This window comes from Hippopotamus amphibius, chromosome 10 (genome assembly GCF_030028045.1).
Source record: "Hippopotamus amphibius kiboko isolate mHipAmp2 chromosome 10, mHipAmp2.hap2, whole genome shotgun sequence".
Lineage (NCBI taxonomy): Eukaryota > Metazoa > Chordata > Mammalia > Artiodactyla > Hippopotamidae > Hippopotamus > Hippopotamus amphibius.
The window spans coordinates 76,166,392-76,188,309 of record NC_080195.1 but is presented as its reverse complement, the minus strand read 5'-3'; the positions used below and the strand labels follow the sequence as shown (position 1 = coordinate 76,188,309).

Here is a 21,918-nt window from a genome sequence, read left to right as displayed (position 1 = left end):
ACTGAGTATGTTAATTGCAAGTCTACAGCTATGCATCAGAATGCTGCCTGAGATTGATCGCTCAGGTTCTCAGGCCTAAGTACATTGCTGTGAAAAGGGACATTTTCTGATTTCATGATGAAAGGCAGACAGTAAATAAATGAAGGAGTATTTAATGGAATGTAATGATTTCAAAGGTGCCAGACTTACAGACTCACAGACCACGGCAAGCTTTTTATTTATTGAATTTCAGAGGCGGCAGCCACAGAAGCTCAATCTCCCCATGGCTACGCTGATCATGTGTCACAAAGTCTATCTGCCTAAATAGGGATCATGGGATAAAAGTGTGTCTTACTTTAAATTAGCCCACTAAGTGAAAATTTTGGTTTGTAGAAAAAAAGGAAATCTAGAATCTTCTTTGGAATTAAAAAATAGACAATACAAAATAAAATAAAAAATGACATTTTATACAAATTCCAACACAATTATATTGAGAGGATAGTTTAAGTAATGTGAAGTGCTCTATTTAAACACTTGCCTATAAAGTTATATAGTCTTAAATTATTTGTGTTGAAGCTTATTTTCATATAGATATATTTTGTTCTAATTATTAATTTTGCTCAATCATAAATTCATTAGCAAACACCTGTGGAGTGACTATTAATAGCAGTTGCATATTTCCAAAAAATAGATATTTACAAAATAACAGTATTTTATAGAATTACACATAAACATATGGCATTCACAGTGTATGCAGTGTGCATCTGAATAAAACTACTACTCAAAAGTAAAAATAAACAATACTGTACAGTAACTGTACAAAATCATCTCATTGTACTAAAAACAAACACAAACTAGTTATGTTGATGTGGGAAATAGAGTGAAAGATTGAAAAATGAACTCTGAATTATGCATACCATACCAGATCACATTTTCTGCAAATTTTCTCTCCCTCTCTCTCTATATATATATACACACATATGATTGATGCTTTTTTTATACATTTTGTGCATATAATTTTCTCTCTTTCTTTTTCTGTGCACCAAAGTATTTAGAACTCAAGTAATATTTACTGTTCAAGCAGGATAATCTGAGTAATCCATATATTACCTGAATAAAATAGTGGTTTTATAAATCTTTTCTTCTAATTTTCTTTTTTTTTAACTCTTTATTGGAATATATTTGCTTTACACTCTTGTACCCATCTCTGAGGTACACCAAAGTGAATCAGCTGCATCTACACACATATCCCCACATCCCCTCCCTCCCGTGACTCCCCCCCACCCTCCCCATCCTGGCTCTCCAAGGCATCTCCCATGAAGTTGATCTCCTTTTGTTATACAGCAACTTCCCACTAGCTATCTATTTTACAGCTGGTAGTGTAAATATGTCTATGCTACTCTCTCACCTCATCCCAACTTCCCCTTTGCCCCTCACCCCAGCCCCGTGTCCTCAAGTCCATTCTCTACTTCTGTATCTCCACTCTTGCCTGTCACTGGTTTCATCAGTACCATTTCTTCAGATTCCATATATATGTGTTAGCATACAGTATTTGTTTTTCTCTTTCTGGCTTACTCCACTCTGTATGACAGACTCTAGGTCTATCCACCTCATGACATATAGTTCAATTTCATTCCTTTTTATAGCTGAGTAATATTCCATTGTATATATGTATCACATCTTCTTTATCCATTCATCTCTTGATGGGCATCGAGGTTGTTTCCATGTCCTGGCTATTGTAAATAGTGCTGCAATGAACATTGTGGTACATGTTTCTTTTTGGATCATGGTTTTCTCTGGGTATATGCCCAGGAGTGGGATTACTGGGTCATATGGTAGTTCTATTTGTAGTTTTTTAAGGAACCTCCAAACTGTTTTCCATAGTGGCTGTACCAGCTTACAATCCCACCAACAGTGCAGGAGAGTTCCCTTTTTTCCACACCCTCTCCAAAATTTATTGTCTCTAGATTTTTGATAATGGCCATTCTGACCAGTGTGAGGTGATACCTCATTGTGGCTTTGACCTGCATTTTTCTAATAATTAGTGATGTTGAGCATCTTTTCATGTGTGTGTTGGCCATCTGTATGTCTTCTTTGGAGAAATGTCTATTCAGGTCTTCTGCCCATTTGTGGATTGGGTTATTTGCTTTTTTGGTATTAAGCTGTATGAGCTGCTTGTATATTTTGGAGATTAATCCTTTGTCCGTTGCTTCGTTGACAAGTATTTTCTCCCATTCTGAGGGTTGTCTTCTTGTCCTCTTTATGGATTCTTTCACTGTGCAAAAGCTTTTAAGTTTCATTAGGTCCCATTTGTTTATTCTTGATTTCATTTCCATGATTCTAGGAGGTGGGTCCAAAAGGATCTTGCTTTGATGGATGTCATAGAGGGTTCTGCCTATGTTTTCCTCTAGGAGTTTTATAGTGTCTGGCCTTACATGTAGGTCTTTAATCCATTTGGAGTTTATTTTTGTGTATGGTGTTAGGAAGTGTTCTAATTTCATTCTTTTACATGTAGCTGTCCTATTTTCCCAGCACCACTTATTGAAGAGGCTGTCTTTTTTCCATTGTATATTCATGCCTCCTTACTCAAAGATAAGGTGCCCATATGTGCTTGGGTTTATCTCTGAGTTCTCTATTCTGTTCCATTGATCTTCCTTTCTGTTTTTGTGCCAGTACCATACTGTCTTGATCACTGTGGCCTTATAGTATAGTTTGAAGTCAGGAAGCCTAATTCCACCAACTCCATCTTCCCTTCTCAAGATTGCTTTGGCTATTCGGGGTCTTTTGCGTTTCCATACATATCGTAAGATTTCTTGTTTTAGTTCTGTGAAAAATGCCGTTGGTAATTTGATAGGGATTGCGTTGAATCTGTAAATTGCTTTGGGTAAGATAATCATTTTCACAACATTGATTCTTCCAATCCAAGAACATGGTATGTCCCTCCATCTGTTTGTATCATCTTTGATTTCTTTCATCAGTGTCTTGTAGTTTTCTGCATACAGGTCTTTTGCCTCCTTAGGCAGGTTTATTCCTAGGTATTTTATTCTTTTTGTTGCAATGGTAAATGGAAGAGTTTCCTTAATTTCTCTTTCTGTTCTTTCATTGTTAGTGTATAGGAATGCAAGAGATTTCGGCGCATTAATTTTGTATCCTGCTACTCTAATTTTCTTAATGTTATATCCTCCTAAAACTCACATGTGCAGATAATATGAAAATATGAAACTAGCAATCCATAAAAAGGAAACTAGAGTAAGTACTTCTTTTTTCACAAAGACTTAAGAATGTACACATTCACTGTATGTCTAGGTTAATCCAGCTAAAATTAATCCAGATAGATATTGATTACTCTCTTTCATTTGTATAGCTCTGCTTTGTCAACTGCTCCATGGTACAGAGGGGTTTTGTCATGCTGGTTTTAATGTTGCCCCACAAGAGTGCACTGTTCTCCAGCATGGAAGCCGCAGTCGCATATGCAGCAAAGGCCTTTGTACACTCAACTGGAGAATGTGATGAGAGGAGGAAAAACCCACTCATGGTCAGCCAGTATCCAGAAGGCCAGATATATTGGGACCTTGAAATTTGGGGCCTTCTACATTAGTAAAAGTTTATCTACACAGGTGTTTTTGACAAAGCTCGATATCTAGAATACGGTGGTGTGAGACAAAGCATACTCATTAAAAATGGTATCTCATCAATGAGATAAAGGGAGAGGATATTTGTACTGAATGACTTTATAGTTATTGATGTCATTAAAGATTAGAACAGATCATCTTTTTCCTTTCTCTCTTCAAACATATTTGTAAAAATATTAAACATATGCCCAGTTTTCAGGGTTTTGCAGCCAGTAGCTCCATTTGCCACTTTAAGGGTTATAAAACTGTGCCCATTTTGCTTGCAAATATATATATCTTCAAGGCTGGTTTTGCTTCTCCTGGAAAATTTCATTATAACATATACTCCCAATTCTAGTCTGCCTTCATTAGCCTTTAAATGATTTGTCATTACCAAGATAGAATATCAAACCAATATTTTGAAAGCTATCATCTTTTAACATTTTGTCTTGTCAAATTTTAAATGTCTATAAAAATAGATGAAATTGTATAATAGTGTAATGAACCTGCATGTACCCATTTCTACAACAGCTTACAATGACAATGACTCATGACCAGCCTTCTTTCATCTATACTCGTACCCACTGCCTGTATCTTTTTTAATTTTTGAAAATAATGTTGTCTACAAAGAATTAGTAGTCAGGCTAAACTGACTAGCAGCTATCTTCCAGTGTTAAAGGGTGAATCTTTTATTCAATGACAGAATTTTCATAGTCAGTTAAACATACAGGAACCCTATATGTGGACTAATTCTTTAGTTTTCTGTCAAAAATTTTATACAAAGAAATAGGTATAACAGAAACTCTCATTTATACATTGAATAACCAGAAGAATTATACCCATATCACAAATTACAAAATTAAAATTGAGACATGAATTAACTTTGTCAAAGTAGTAAAATTTTGTTAGTGAAGAATTCATACTGACTAGAATTCCTAATTTTATTCCTCAATCCAACTGTTATTTCAAAGATTAAATACTGAAAATTTCTGAAGGTTGAAAATATTTATTTAATCCCTATTTTGTGCTAGGCATTCACATGATTTTAATTTTATGAGCTCTTTAAATAGATATTCTTATCTCCATCTCAGAAGATGAGGAAACAAAAGCTGAAAATTGAATAGCCCACGGTCACACAGTTATTAACTAGGAAATCAAAATTTGAAATTTGTACTTTTCAAAGTCAAAGTTTATGCTAAACATTAATGATCACAATAATGTCTTCTTCTAATATTTTTTTGAGGATTAATTGACATAATTCACTTACGGTGCTTAGTTGACACAATTTCATTGTTCAATGTGTATTTTTATTATTCTTTTCTTATTAAAACAGTGGAAGGAGAATAGACTTTGAGGCTAGTGCAGGGGGTCATTCCTGTTAAATACAAGTGCATTTTTTCCTGTTTTAAATGAAATTAGTGAGAGTAAGAAATTTTATTTTAAGCAATTATGCATTGTGTACTTTAAATCAAAATACAGTTACCCATTCTCATAAAGCATATTTTATTTCAAAGGGCAAATAAAAACTGATGCCCTTTTTTAATTAAAAAAATCAAGTAGTATCTTCTCAAATGATCTTCTTGTAGCTGTGCTTTTACTTAGAAATAACAGGATCTAAATGTTCTTTCTTATAGGTGCAAAGTTAATTGAATGAGACCATGTAAAACTTGGCTAGGTGGAAAAATCAGGCAATGTGTTTGCCCAGCCTTTGTTAATGTTTCAAACACTGTTCTTTTAAGGACAGTTATTATAAAGAGAATTGATTTAATATTTAACATATCTATGTCTAATATAATGTATTTGTGACAGTTTCTGGTATTTATCATTTCTAAATTTTATGACTTTTTAAGTACTTGCATTATTAAAACACCATTTTCTGAATTTTGAAGGTAGATGACATGTCCGTCTGTCCAGCTCTTTCATTGAGAACAAAGGAAGAAACACTAATTGGGCCACTTGAAATTCAAAGTCTTCGCCCTAGTGCAGTACTTTCACAACATAGTTTCCTTTACAAATACTTGTCCAGTATGACATTAACCTTACCTCCATCATCATCACAACTATCTCTTCTTACATTAATACAGAATTTGACATTTTAAAAAGAACTTTTATATTTATCCTTCACTTTGATCTAAGTCTTACGAGGTAGATAGATGATTTCTCCTTCTTAAAGTTGGTTTGAACTCAGAGAGGAAACAGTGACAAACACTGAGATGGCACTTACTATGTGTCTAGCACCCTTCTAAGTGCTTTACATACATTAATTCCTTTAAGTGCACAAAAATCTTATGAGATAGATACAATTGGTATCCCTATGTTATAGATAAAGAGACAAAGGCACAGAGACGTTAAGACAGTCACTCAAAATCACACAGATAATAAGGGACAGAGGCAGAATTCGACCCTAGACAGTCTGGCTCCAGAATGCATGCTGTGTCTGACAGTTTTGTACGGTCTGTCCTGTAAACTAACAAGTGACTTGTCACTTAGAATAATTGGTTATGACACCCAAATTTAAAACACAATCCATTACACCATGATAATGGCAGAACTTTTTTTTCAGAATGTGAAAATTCAATATGGATGCCTCCTCAAGGTTTACACAAACTTAATGTTTACACAAAGTAAGCTGGAATTTGGGGCAAAGTTCTGATAACCCTGCATAAAGAAAGAAACTCTTAGTTTTGTTTACAAATTTCAAAAATGATTTACTTTGCCTCATAACTTCTCTTTATGCTCACATGTCTATAATGCATATTCTTCCTTTGATTTAAAAAAGATCATTGAATGTTCTCAAATTCTGCCCCTAATTCCCCTGTGATCCTAAAAAACACTCTTGCTGCAGATATTACTATCTTTTCTGTACTTCCTTGAGTGGAAGAAATTAGATCTGCCTTTATTACCATTATATCTCTGTGTTTTTCATAGTGTCTTTAATACTGTTGCCAACTGATGAATATTTATTAAATAAATGTATGAATAAGTGCTTTTGGACATTAAGTGACTTTGACAAGTTACAGTATAAGTCATTGTTTTGAAAACAGTGGCAAGACTGGATTCCTGAGTGAGGGTAAAGTCTAAGGGAGTTTAGAACATCCAGGAGAGAAGCAAGTCACTTGCAGGGATTCAGTTAGTAAGTCAATAGGAGAACCCGCTACTTCTGTGGGCTGAAGGACTTACTTGGACAAAAAATAGAGGGATATCTCACTTCTTGACACCTTCTTTCTGGCTGACCCATGAAGCATGGGGCTTGTACAAAAACTCACAGTGAGAAGGTTAGACCAAGAATGTTTTTCCATACAATAGAGAGCCTAAAAATTGATCATGTAATTTTTCTTTTCAGAAAAACTTCTCATTTGCTGTTAAAAACTATTTTTAAAAATGTTGTGCAAAACCCACCTAATAACCCACACATATTAGGATTTCTTCTTTGAACAAGGAACAGTCTACACATGGTCCTACTTTGTGGCAATCAACTGTGGCAGTAGTGGAGACAGAGAAATGAATGTAAAGGGTCGCTGCTCTCAAGGAGCTCAAAATCAAATGAAAGAGTGATGGGTGAATCTTCTCAATAACAATGTCTGTAAAGATAGTGCCTAAACTAGTTCTAAGCAATTTTATATCAAATGAATTAGACTATGTAAAAGTCAGCAACACTCCATATTCAACAAATTCTGATTAAATGTGCATTTAAGGCAACTTTTTTATTGAAGACATTGGAGCTAAGAAAATATTTCTACACTAATTCTTTAGATAAGATTTGATGCTGTTAGATTATGTTTCTCTTTTCAGAACCCCAGAGAACTTTACAACTGGTATGTCAATAACGCAACACACCCCTACTCCAATAAAATGACTCAATAGCTTATTTTTTTATCCTCATTTTCAGAGAGCTTGAATTTATAGCTAAATTAGCCCTGGTAAAAACAGAATAATGATAAACATCTGAAATTTAATCCAATGCTTAAGACTTATATTGGTGCTGGCCCTGGTTGATTATCCTGAGGAAATGGAGTGAAGTGTTCCTATGAGAACAAGGAGTGAAAATCTAATAGATATAACTTCTGACTTCCCTCTTATTCTTTCCTATTTCATTATTCACAGTGTAGTTCTTCAAAATATATGAGGCTTATCACAGGCTCCATTTTCCACCAGGGTGTGGCTGTCCTGGGGTTTCTTAGGGAGTCTCAGATTACATCTCCCAAAATAATTTGGAGGCCTCCAAGTGTACATCTTGCAGGTCAATTATTGAATTGGAATTATTGAGAGAAAACAGTTGCTCTCTAATGACAATTTTTATAGTAGAATTTCTTACCTTGTTTTGTTCTGCTGCATTCTAACAGGTGAATTTGGAGAGGTGTGCAGTGGTCGCTTAAAACTTCCTTCAAAAAAAGAGATTTCAGTGGCCATAAAGACCCTGAAAGTGGGCTACACAGAAAAGCAGAGGAGAGACTTCTTAGGAGAAGCAAGCATTATGGGACAATTTGACCATCCCAATATCATTCGACTGGAAGGAGTTGTTACTAAAAGTAAGTAAAATCACAAGACTGATTTTGTATGTGTTGAGCAGAGGTTGTTTAAACTCAAAGTCAATAATTTAAGAATTTTGGTCTTTTTTTCATGACTACCTGTTAGTCCTAATCAAAAAACAAAAACGAAAACAAACCCCAGTGGTTTAGGATAAACATGTATTTCTTTGACCAGAGATCAAAGATGTTTAACTAGTATTATTTTGACAGCGCTATTGTAGATCTTAAAAAGCCTTAAAAATTTAGGAGCTAAACACTGGACTATATTAAGACATGCTGATTAAAAAACAGTGAAGTGAATTGTGTAGAACTTTCTGCTATGTAGAGTAGCAAGGAAAAACAATGATTCAATTTTGACAGAAATTGCTGGGAACTCCCAGCTAGCTGCCTTTTCTTTTACTGTTCACCAGTTTCATTTAAGCTTCCAAATCTTTCCCCCCCTGGCCTCTGGAAAATTATGGGAGTTTTGAGAATGCTTCTGAGCTATAAAGATTGGGATCACATTAGACCCAAGCCCTTTTCTGTGTTCTCTGTGGATTTCAAATAATTCTGATCTAGAGTCCCAGATGGATTCTTGACTGCTCTGGGGAAGCTCTGGCTCACAGCCTGTGATAGAGATCTGAACTTATTTTCATGATGGTTTCTCCAGCCAGGCTCAAAAGGGATCCCGTGAGGCAGATATGTGATTTTTGGCTCTAATCACAATGAAAATCTCTTGAGAATGCTCTGGGATTTGTTTTTTTCTCAAGGTTTTTGAACACAAGATGAAGAATAAGCTAAATTGGCAGCAAACTTCTCAGAGTGAAAGACAGCATATGGCAGGGAATTTGGCATCCTCCAGGGGTTAATTCATTGGCACCACGTTTACATATTCTATGGTTACTAACAGACATTACACATTATATCTTTCACAATGATATTTTTCTTTAACATTACGTGGAGCTCTTTCCAAATGGCACTAATACCTATTCTCATTTTAGTGTGACTAAAAAGACAATTCCTTACTCACAAGAGCGTGGTATAATTAAAGTATACTTTGATTTCCTTTAGAGTTTTTTAATATAAGTGGGGTTAAGAACTTAACAATGTAGAAGAACTTAATCATAAACTATAAACCCATATTAAGTCCTCTTAGAGGCATATTTTTCCCTCTATACTCTTAAAAATTAAGCCACATTAGTTGTAACACTAAAATATTTTCTGATGAAAACATCTTTTCAATTACTGGTAGTAGTACTAAGGATTGGGAAAATATATGAAGGATTTGTTCCTTCAGGGCAAGACCATATCTATAGAATATCCTACTTAATATCCTTAGAATTATAGAATCATGTCTCACTGGGGTTTTAATAGTCAATTAACCTTTTATTTTCCTCCATATCATTCTCACCAAATAGTTGTCCTTCAGATCTCAAGCCCATCGGGAGAGGAAACTCACTTGTACTTATGTAGCCATTCTTCTTTTAATTCTCAATTTCCAAACTTCTCAATTTTTTTTTTTGTTTCCAGTGTTATATTACACTGTTGTGTTTTGCTAGCTGTTTCCTTTAAGTTCGTTTACTGAATAATAAGGAAAATTAAACCATAATTGTTGTGGAAGATTTTCTTTAGATATAAAAGTGCAATATCAAATATGAATTATGGTCACCTGGCAAAGAAACCTGTAAAACAAACCCCAAGACCAAAATGCAGGAAAAAATGCCTTAAGGAAAAGAAATGAGCTTTAAAAATGTCAGGTATTATACATTGAACATCTTATGCAGGTAGGAGTCTGTAACATTCTTGGTCAAATAAGCCTGCAAGAGACTGCCAAATCTGACTATATAAATCCCAGTCATCTCATACAGTGCAAACATAATAGAGTAGCGGACCTAGAATTAGATTTTGAACTCTTTTAGTGAAAAGCCCTAAGTCTGGAACCCTGTTACAACTGCGAGGAAATAGAAATGCCTTAGAATAAAGTTAATAAGTGGCATTTAACATATAAACAAGGCAATTTTGTCACCAAAAGAAATTACTTAATTTACTCCTATCATTTTCTTTGTTTCCTGAGAGTATATGACTGCTAAAAGAAGCTACCTGCAAAGTTCAAAACACACACACACACACACACACACACCCCTAGAGATACAGAGCTAATAATTTAATGAACAAATTGTATTTAAAGAAGAAAAGATAGCGTATTGGTATCTTAATCCAGATATCAATATGCTATCTGGATTAAGAATTAAAGGGTCAGAGTTCAAGTTTTGACTCAGTTCTACTGGTTCCTGAGACATCTGACAAATCAAACCACTCCCAGAGACTCACTCTCTTAACTTGTAACAAGGAATTAGCAGTTCTACTTTACTATGTCCAGGTGCCTTTAAGATCTATAAGATTCCATAGGAATATATTGTTAGGCGGAATACAACCTATGCAACTCTTAATACCACTTCTGGTTGAGTTTGAGAAGATTTTACTAGTTAATCTGGGCATGTAGAAGAAAATTCTTGAAAGCAATTTCTTTTATGCTCAAAGATAATTTTTTTATTATTGCTAATAATTATGTGCTTTGAAACACTGTCTATTATAATGTATCATTTTCAAGTTAGAGAAAGCCCTTTATTCAATAATTATATTTTCATTTATTTGAATTGAGCCATAAACAATTTTAATGGTGTGGTTTTGAGCCTGATGATCTTAAACAAGAGAAGGTGAGAGAGTCTCTGATCTTCAGAGTAGCAGAAGGCTGGGGGCACAGTCCTGCTCAGAACTTGGTATTAACATGTGTTATCAATTTTAGTTGAAGTTCAAAAAGATGGAACTTGTTTTTAATGAATGTTTGATATTTCTGCCATCACACCATTAGTCAAAAGATGTTCAGGCTCCATGCAAGAAGACTTTCCATTGGTCACTTTTCACCTAGTGAAATAGAAGGAATTGTATTGGATGAGACTGATGTGCTTTTTGTTGTTATCTGGGGAAGGATTATTTTCTAAAAATTAATAATAATGCAACTTAACTGTAACCTTGTATTGCTGAGGAAAGTCATGGGCAGATCATTAAGAGGATTTCTAACACTGAAAACACTTCTATATTGGTTTGAGTGTCCACTGTACACCAAAAGCTTAATCATTTGTTTGCATTTTCAGCACATATGATAAGGAAATAGTACTGCAATAAGTTGTCATTCTTTAGTAACAATGCCAACTTATTTCTGTTTCTTGTTTGCCTCTCTTTAAAACTTTTCTTTGGCATTTGTCTCAAGGGTACTACACTCCATGTCATATTTTCTAATATACAATAAAAGGGAAAGTAGAAATATTGTACCTGTCCTTAAAAGTATTAAATTTCATTTCAAATTAAGCAAAAATACATTTTAAAATTTTAAAGTCATCTTAATGTAAAGTATTCAATGTGTTAAGATTAATAGAGTATGGCTGATTAAAGAAGAGTTAGAGAAAGTACTTCTTAGCCTGATTTTGAAGAGAGAGACTATCCTTAGCTAGCCCGAAATAATAAACATGTATGATCTATTCTAACTGGCACTTTGTCAGGTGCTGGATTTAGAACTACAGATTAAATAGAGTTGGTCCCTGCCCTGGTTAACTCATAGACCAGTGGATATAATAGGGTTCATTCTTAACATAAATAATGTCTTGATTAAAACGGAATTTGGAAAAGATTGTCCTGTATGTTTACATGACTTAATGGGAAACCTGCAGAAAAATACTCTAGTTCAGTTCATTACAATATTTTTATCAGTCATAGTACGTGGAAATGTATAACCAAAACATTTTCTTTCTAATCAAAGGTGATTCAAATCTTCTTTCCTGAGAATAGTAAGGTGTATTTTGTCTATTTTCTTCAATTTTCCTTCTCCGGTTTATGCTTTCTTGCTTCCACCCTGATTTGATTACATGATACTAATAATGAGTACTGGCTGCTAAGGTCAAAATTTTGATTTTATAAATCACAGTCATGTGTTGGAGTGTATATAAGTCTTGAAAATAGAGTATGTAAGACATAATTACTGTTAGTAGGAATTAATAGCATTTCCTTTGGCAATGAATTAAATTTTAATAGTTTGTAACATTTAAATCGTTGATATGTACATTTTATGTTTGAATGAAACTATTTTAATCTAAGATCAACTTTTTTAAAATAATTGCAATAAAAATTTCTATGTATAGCTATATATTTATCACACTATCCTGATCTTTTCTTTATAGAACACGTGATTAAGAAGGTGATGAAATAGATAGTGCTGAACTTGGAATTCTTAGTCATTTTGAATCACATTTCTTCTGTCAGCAAACAAAATGAGTAGTAATATTTCTGAGCCACTGGGGAAATGAACTGATTGTAAGAGACTGATGTGCTTCCTTTAACCCTTTAATTATGAAAGATCATGATTTTATCTATACTCATAAATCAATTTAAGAACAAAAGAAAAATTCCACTGCACATTTTGTTTTGTTGATTTTTGATGAATATCATTTCAGCCAAACAACAATAATTTCACTGATTTTAGTATTTATACTCAGATGTATTTAAGGATCTCTGGGGGCAGTGAATGATATAGGTTCTTGAACAAGCTGATAATGTCATTTCTAAATCAAAATACTTGTGAAAGAATGTGCAAACTTTGATAGAAATATGTTGCATCATGTGCAAATAAGCTGGTATTTTATAAATAATTTCCAACTACATCTAATACATATTAGAACTAGTTCTCACCACTATTGCAGAGTCTCTTTTCCTTTAACTCTGTTTATCGTAATCAAAATCGCAAGGAAAAGTAAGTGAAGATACTGCTTTCCAAGGTAGAATATTTGTGATTCTGTTTACTTTTTGTCTGTACATTTTGGTTTGCTGAATCTTTGAACTTAATGCAAAGCACATTTTCAGACTTGCCCATCTTAACTGATGTGTTTACAAATACCTAAATTATAGAGCTAAATGCAGCCTGATCTGATTTCTGAATTGTCATGGGGCTTTGGCTTAATTGACTGGTTTGATTTTTCAGCTACTTTTATTTCCCTGGCCAAACACTTTACGAGACATGCTAACAAGAAATGAAATGGTCATAAGGCTCGGAGCCAGAAGGAAAAGAGTGATAAGCAAAGGTCTGTGTAGTACACAAACACGGCAACTGGCCACTGTAATTGAGAGTTGACTGTGAAGCAGCATATCTCTAACTACATTCAAGGGCTGAATTGATTTTCATGAGCACATTATTCTTCCAAGAATTATATTAAGGAAGAAATGTAGAAACTTATAGTCATGTATGGGAAACATGCATGTACAGGATTTCACTCATTTATTTGATTGTTCATTCATTTCATTTCAGATTAGTTCTCTGGGATCAGTCCTTAGGCATTTGATTTACCAGTTCAGGAGAGAGACGTTTCCAAGGAAATGTTGAATTTTTTCTTTCTTCCTGAATATTGTTAAATCAAAGCTTAGCTAAAATTTTGAAGCAGCAAGTCTGGAGGCTCAAGGTTTTGACTAAAATGACTTTTCAGACATTATCAGATTATTATTTTTTTGAAAGTGTGGAAAGTTTTATTAATGTTAGGTTTAAACAGCTTTATACCAGTGGTACACCAAGAGATGAAATATGTTTGCCATGTTACCCAAAAATCAGTGTCTTAATTGACAATAAATTGCCGTGTCCATTGATTTTTACATATATGAAAATCCCGGAAATTTTACAGAATCTAAATAATTTCCTCACCTCTAAATAAATAAGATATACAGCTTGGGATATATTCTCATACTAAATGTAGTAAGTATTGATATAATCTTCACAGTGCTTAGCCATAATTCACAACCAATATTAATTAAGAGTTTTCACCAATGAAAGGAAAAACAAGGAAAGAAAGCTATTTTCTGGCATTAGAATGGCACATAAACCATCATGTAGAAGGAACACATGAAAAAAATTATGTGTGCTCTACAGTTAGGCGTACATGGATGTTTGTTAAAAATCTATTATGCGCTCAAAGTCTTTCATGTTTAGTAAAGACTTAACTCAGGTCTTCTAGACTTGGAAGAGAAATGCGGATTTCTGTTTTTGGTTTTTTTAATTAATTAATTGATTAATTGGCTGCATTGGGTCTTCGTTGCTGCGCATGGGCTTTCTCTAGTTGCAGTGAGCGGGGGCTACTCTTCCCTGTAGTGCGCAGGCTTCTCATTGCAATGGCTTCTCTTGCTGTGGAGCACGGGCTCTAGGTGCATGGCCTTCAGTAGTTGCGGCATGTGGGCTCAATAGTTGTGGCTCATGGACTCTAGAGCACAGGCTTAGCAGTCGTGGTGCGCGGGGTTAGTTGTTCCGTGGCATGTGGAATCTTCCCAGATCAGGGCTGGAACCCGTGTCCCCTGCATTGACAGGCAGATTCTTAACCACTGCGCCACCAGGGAAGCCCAAGAAGTGAGGTTTTTTTTTTTTTTTCTCCTTTTCATAGCATGATAGATTTATAGTTAAAACAATATCATACCAACAGTAAAGGTAGTGAATTATGCTGTGGTAATATGTGTAGGCTTTGAAATTGGAGTTACATTTTATTGTGATAATTAAAGTGTTATAGCCTTCAGAGTCATTCTTTCAATTCAGAATGATCCATAGAATTGACACCCAACATTGCCTCAATTATTACATACAGTTGAAGGTTTATTCTATTTGTAGATCTATGTATCAGTATACTTATCACCTTTGTGCCCTTGTGTCTAATGCTTTTTTCCTATTTTAAATATTTCCCTCAGTGGACATTTCCAAAAGTAACAGCATAATATATTCAGGTTGCAACTTCTGGCTTTGTAACTTATTAACTTTGTGGCATTAAGTTAATGACCCTCTATATATTTCAGTTTTTTTTCATGTAAAAAGTGTAAATGATGATAATTAATGTTAGTGTATATAAAATAATTAAACCAGCACCTCGCACACACTAAGTACTGTATAAATACATTTATGTGTTTGTTAAAATATTTAATGGTGTTTAAGGCCCATATTTCCAAAAATGGTTATTACAAATTACTACCAACAGCAATTTTAATTTTATTTTTAAGCATAGCATGGGTTTTATAATTTTTAATGTGTTAATTGAATACAGATTTTTTTAAAAAGGTTATAATTATTAGTCTTAATTGTTTTATCCAATTCACATATAGGATCCATGAAGGTAGGGACTTTGATTCACTTGCTTCTGACTAACCAGCTCAAGAGAAAACACCTAGTATATAGCTCTGTAAACATCTGTAGAAAGCATGAATGATTGCGGAGTTCCTGACTCTATCTTGGGCTTGAAGAATATTTGATTTTGCAGATCAGCTAAAAAGCAATTAGAGTAAAGAAAAGGGCATATTTTGTGTTTAAGGAAAACCATATCAAATAAATCAAGTTTGATATCATATAGATTATAGGCCCTTTTTCTGAAAATCCATCTCTCTCCATTTTTTTTTTTAGTTTTATTTTCTATTTATTGAAAGCTAGTTTTCTTTAATTGCAACTTTGCAAAATTTGGAGGACAGAGAAAAAAATTTTTTTTAATTCAGCAGGTGTATCAAAATGTATATGTTCATTGCATGATATTTGTTAAACTCTATGGATGATTATACATTTATTATTTACCTATACTTAGGTAAACCAGTTATGATTGTCACAGAATACATGGAGAATGGTTCCTTGGACAGTTTCTTACGTGTAAGTAGAAGATTTTATACAAATTCACATATCTCCACCTTACCTTTATCTATCTATCTACATACATATATAAATGTGAGTAAATTGCTAAAAATGTTAGAGACAACTTCTAATATTATGCCAAACAATTAGATAATCAAAGTTTTAAGAAAACTGAATTTGTTGGGACTCAATAGCAATAGGAAGACTGTAAAATTACTTCTTTATCTTGCAGCATCCAAATGTCAATGGTATATTTTTTAAAAAATAAATTTGTGCAGTTTTCTTCAGCCTTTTTATTCAGACAAGATTCATATTGGTTAAAACAAAAATTTAAAGATTCTAAAGTAAGACATAAATAACATTGTTATAAGAGACAGAAATAGTAATTTCTTTAAAGCAACCTCCATCTACCATAAGATAGAAGAGCTTCTATCTCTCACATAGTACTATGTACTCAGCAACTAAGCACATGTTATAATGCATATGTATTCTTAATCCAGAGATATCATTACTTATCTATCATAACATATATATATATACACACACATACATATATACATATATAGGATACATTTACATATAAATTTCAGTTGTTTACATTTAGAAAATTTATGTTTTAATAATTTCAACAAATATTACATTCAAAGAAGTTTGGAAGTTTTGTGGAGTACAAGACACTGTCAATCAGCAGTCACTACAATGGATAAAAAAATCAAGACACAGACCCTATCCTCAAGGTACTTTCAGCACTATATAAATAGGGATAGATAGATAGATAGATAGATAGGTAGGTAGATAGATAGATAAGATATATAGTATAATTCATAATCCTGGAGGAAAATTCTAGTTTTTCTATGAATGAGAAATTATATTCTTTATTTTAATATTCATGAGCCAAATAAAGATTTTAGTAGCAATTATATTCACAAACATATTTCAAAAACAAACATTTTGGAAGTCAGGTAATTCAAAATATTATAATAAATATTCTTTTAAAATTATAATAAATATTCCTTTAAAATTATTGTTTGTTTAGCTATTGCTAGTCTTTAAATTTTGTTTTTGTATAGATCTATGTATGTATGTGTGTATGTGTCTATCTGTTGTATAAACTGTATATTTATATTTTAATCCAAGTAGATTGGGAAGTTTTCTAAATCTAGGACTCTTTGAATTTATCTCCTATTACTTTCAATTTTATGAGCTATAACTCAGGGCTGGGTAAAAAAACAAATATTCAGTAAATATTTTTGACTAATTTTGAGCTAATTTATTATGATAATTAAAGATTTAAAATCTACCTTATTTGAAGCAATTAATAAAATATATGAAAACAAGAAGAAAGAATAAACATTCAATCAAACCAATAAATACAAGCCTAAAATAGCCACAGGATCAATTTTGTTTTGTTGTTATTGACCTTAAAATTTCTGAGAAGGAGTTTGTCTCATCAAAAACCCAGCAAAGTTCTAGTTTTGAAACTGAAGTTAAAGAATATTCGGCTACTTCTTGCTACAAAGTAATATAGCTGCTATACCATTTTGTTTTACTCTTGTATCTATTTAGTCCCTTATCTTGTTAGGCTGGTGTACTTAAAACTAGAATATATAAACTCTACAATTCAGTATGTGAAATTTTAATCAAGATTTGTCTTAGGACACAGATGTAGAGAACAAACATATGGACACCAAGTGGGGAAAGCTGGGGGGGGGGGGGAGAAGGCGGTTGGGGTGGGATGAACTGGGAGATTGGTATTGCCATATATACATTACTAATAAGAAAAAAATATCAAATTGTACACTTTTAATATATGCAGTTTATTGTGTGTCAATTGTATCTCAATAAAAGTTCTTAAAGAGGAAAAAAAATTATCTTAGGAAATAACAACACATCTTAATTGTACGTTTGAAATCCTTCTCAGAAACATGATGCCCAGTTTACGGTTATCCAGCTGGTAGGGATGCTTCGAGGGATAGCATCTGGCATGAAGTATCTCTCAGACATGGGCTACGTTCACCGAGACCTCGCTGCTCGGAACATCTTGATCAACAGTAATTTGGTGTGTAAGGTTTCTGATTTTGGACTTTCACGTGTTCTAGAAGATGACCCAGAAGCTGCTTACACAACAAGAGTGAGTAACTCGTTTTTTTGTTCTCTTATCTTTGTTTAACAACTTGTATTACGTTGACTGATAAATAGAAATCACACCCCAAAATGCTTTTTTAAAATATATCTTCCCCAAATGAAACTTATCTTTTAAAAGTAAAATACTGTTACTTATTCTGGGAAAATAGGTGGTCACTGTCCATAAGGTGAATAATGATATTGATTCTGAAATTCCATATGTTGGTTTAATGATTCTCCCAAAAAAGTCAGCAAGGTTCTCATGCGTCTAAAGTCTTATTTACCCATCTTTTTGTCATGGTTGAAGCACCATTAAGAAGCAGGTTGGATAAATTCTTAGTACCTTCATGCAATTAGATATAATTTTAAACCATTTTAAAATTAATGTTTACATGAGTAACACATTTATATTGTAAAATTTTAAAGCAAAGCAATAAAAGGAGGAAAGTCATCTATAATTGTGCCACCCACATAGAACATTTGTAACTTTGTCAGTCAATTCTTCCAGATTTTTTCTGCATACCTATTCATACAGACATATGCATGAATAAACAATTAAAATTAGATTATTCTTAATGCAAATTGTATGCTCTGTTTCTCTTCTTAGCAATATACCTCTTAAATATATTTCAATGTCAATAAATAATATTTGTTTTCACTTTTAGCTGTTTAATATATTCTATTTTCTAGTTGTATCATTTTTTTAACCAAATCCTAATTAGTGGGCAACTTATTATTATATCTAGTTTTTCAAGATATTTTACAAATGTATAAATGATACATCTGCATTCATAATTGTTTGAGTCTGATGATTTCCCCCTAATATATTCCTAAAAGTAGATTTTCTGTGTTGAAGAGTCTGTATGTACTTTAAAAGCACATTTCAATATGCTCCTAATAAAATTATTATCATTATTTTAATATTTAGTTATCAATTGTGAGGAGTTTTATCTGTTAATTTGCATTCCTTTAATTTGAAATGCATTTGATTATTTCTTCTTATGTTTATTGGCAGATTTTAGAGAAATTTTTTAGAGATTTTTAGAGAAATTTTTTCATGGAAGAAAGTTTTAAAAATAAAAATATAATAATCATTGCTTATGATACTACTCAAAGATAACCAGTTTTAACATTTTAATTTTATCTTTTCATAATATTTCTTTGCATTTTCATATATAAATTATTTTCAGTTCTGCATATACTGACAAAAAAGATCATACTATGTATACTGATAAAAAGAAATGATTTCCACTTAACAAATCCAGTATTTTCTTTATACATAAATTCCGTGTTGTCATCTGCCCTTTTTAACTTGAAGTATAAAATATAAATTTTCTAGATGATCATATATTCTTTTTACAGTATTATTAAATAATGTATAGTACTCCATTTTACTCATGTACATAATTTATTTAGCCAATATACTAATTGGGTAGAATTCTAATGTCTTATTATTATTAGCAATACTTAGATGTATGTCTTGATATATAATGCATGCCTTTCTATCATTACCTCTTCAGGATAAATTTCTAGAAAATTAGTGAGTCAACATGTGGACAAATACGTGAAGATTTTGGAACATGAATTGCCTAATTGTGTTCCATGTAGTTTGTTATCACTTTTCATTTTTAGTGGTAATATATAAAGGAAGCTATTTCTTTATACTTTCACTAGCCAAAAGAATGAGCAATTTTTTAAAAAGACGGTCAACTTCTGCTGTCTTCTTCTTAATTCTAAAAGTTTATTCCTGATTAAACAAACAAAAAATTATCATTCTTTTTGGAAGTCATCAATCTCAATAATTCTATTAACAACCACTAACGTTGTCCACGTGGCAACTATTTCTCTCTCTGAGAAAGAGCTCAATATGCAGGATTGAGTTTCATCTACAAGTAAAGACACAGTGATAGAACCACAGAAAGAAGCTCTGTGTCCCAGATATATCCCTAGATGTGTTGATTTAGAAGCTGGAACTCTCCTAATGGCTTTTACCCCTGTTTGCGTATGCTGTTTTCAATTATACTCTATAGTGCATCACCTTTGTTCATGAATCTAAGTATTTCAGAAACTGTGTTCTGCATAAAAATGTTGCTGTTCTTATGAACACAGTTCATTAGATTAAGAGCAAGAGAAATATAAGAAAATTTTATGTCTTGCAGCTAGTTGAATTAAGTTTGGAACAGTGACTACTCCTACACAGCTCTGAAAACTTGATAAAATTACAAAACTTGGGTATCCTGATAGTGCTTTTTAGTACTCATTCTCTGATCACCAGAAAAATTAGTCTGCCAACATTCTACAGCAAAGCATTTTTATGACTAAATTATTATTTCAGAGGACAACATATGCAACAGATGATAACATATAATATTTGTTATCTGGAGGAAAACTTTTTTTTATTCTATTCATTGCTATTCTACATTCTAAAGATATTCTTCATAACCTTCTGCTACTATATGGGCTTTTATTATACACCATGAGAAGTATCATTCTTGCTGGCATTATGAAATATTTCCACTTCTAATAGAAAGTATTTGGGGAAAAATGCCTTTATTTGAGATATTCTATTTTTCGGTAATTCATTCAGGCTCTAATTCTATTCTGTATCCCATTTCTAAATGAGAGCATTTTTGTTCTCAATACTAGTCTCGATTTCTAGGGTTGATGAGAAAGAATTTTTCTCTATCTCTTCAAAACTTCTTTTAGCCAGTCTAATAATCAAACATGAGACAGATTAACAAGAGAAAAACAAATTTAATTTCGTATGCATGGGAATCCCACATGTATGAGAGGGTCAAAGGCAGAAAGGTAAAACGAGGTATATATGCCATCTTGAGCTAAGCAGTGGGAAAGGGAGCCTTGGGCTTCAAAGTGGAGGAGGGTAATTCACAAGTTGATAAGAAGTGTAGATGTTGGGTAATTAGATGTTTGCTCTGCCATACAAATGGGCCACTCAGATAAAATTTATCTCTGGTAATTATTCTCATTCTGGGAAAGCATCCTCCCCCCCACACACACTAATTTAAATTCTTTTACATAGTTGAAGGAGAGGCAGAAGTTTCTCTTGAATGGGCAGGGTCTTGATTGCCTTTGGCTCAAAAAAATTCACACTCTAAAGTGGCACATTTTGGGGAGGCTGGTTCTGAACTCTTGCACTAGGATACTCCAAGAAACAATTTCTCTTGTAGGAACTTGAAAGGCTCATTGAAATCTAGATCGTCTGCTCTCTGGAGACTATATCCAGTTAACTTTTGCAGCTTCATTTTATACTGATTGTTACTTTGTCAGAACAAGGGGTCCACAAGATCACTTCCTCAGCCTTAGTGAAAGAATGGTGTTGCTGTGTCAAAATTCCTCTATAACATTTGTGAAATAAAAATGCAACTGGATCTTTGCATGTATGTTTCATTCCCAGAAGATTCTTAAAAACCACACCAACCAAATGGGTTCATTCACTACCAGTAAATAGCTGCTTAGAGTTCTTCAGTGTTCATCCTTGTATTTTTGGGAACTCCTCAAAATATCAGTGGGGGTCCTGACTTCCTTCTGAGAAGATGTAATTTGCATCTGCATTTCTAGAATACTTTAGGCATCTTTAATTTAACTTCCCATAATAAGCCTTGTTCAGTACAAAAATTTTATAATTTACCCTAAAATATGAGGTATAGTTATAAAGTAATAGAACTGCTATGTTGTTTTTTAAACACACTGAAACAATTAAATGAGTGTTATTATACTAGGTTGTCTTTTTGGGAATGTGTATTTTTTGCAGGAACACTGCTATTGCCCAAAATGTTTGGGGAATTCCTCTTTTGAAATTATCTTTAAGACTAGATTGTAAATGATACTATCACTCAAAATTGTTTAAGCATATAGTATTTTGGGAAGCAGACTTGACTAAGATAAAAATCAGTGCTCTCAAGCTTATTGTTCATAAATAAGGAAAGTAGTACATTGTTGTAAGTTTTTTTTTTCTAACCAAAAACAGTATTATTCAGCTTAG

At 33.0% G+C, this 21,918-nt stretch overlaps 1 protein-coding gene across 2 annotated transcripts in view; it reads left to right on the top strand.

Annotated features, from left to right (window-relative positions):
• Positions 1-21,918, top strand: part of EPHA3 (EPH receptor A3) — a 352,548-nt gene that overhangs the window by 293,648 nt on the left and 36,982 nt on the right. For both annotated transcript variants that reach the window (XM_057697498.1, XM_057697499.1), the window contains exons 11-13: positions 7,934-8,119; positions 15,748-15,809; positions 17,713-17,922. In XM_057697498.1, the coding sequence (XP_057553481.1) occupies positions 7,934-8,119; positions 15,748-15,809; positions 17,713-17,922 (458 nt within the window). The remainder of the gene's footprint in view (positions 1-7,933; positions 8,120-15,747; positions 15,810-17,712; positions 17,923-21,918) is intronic.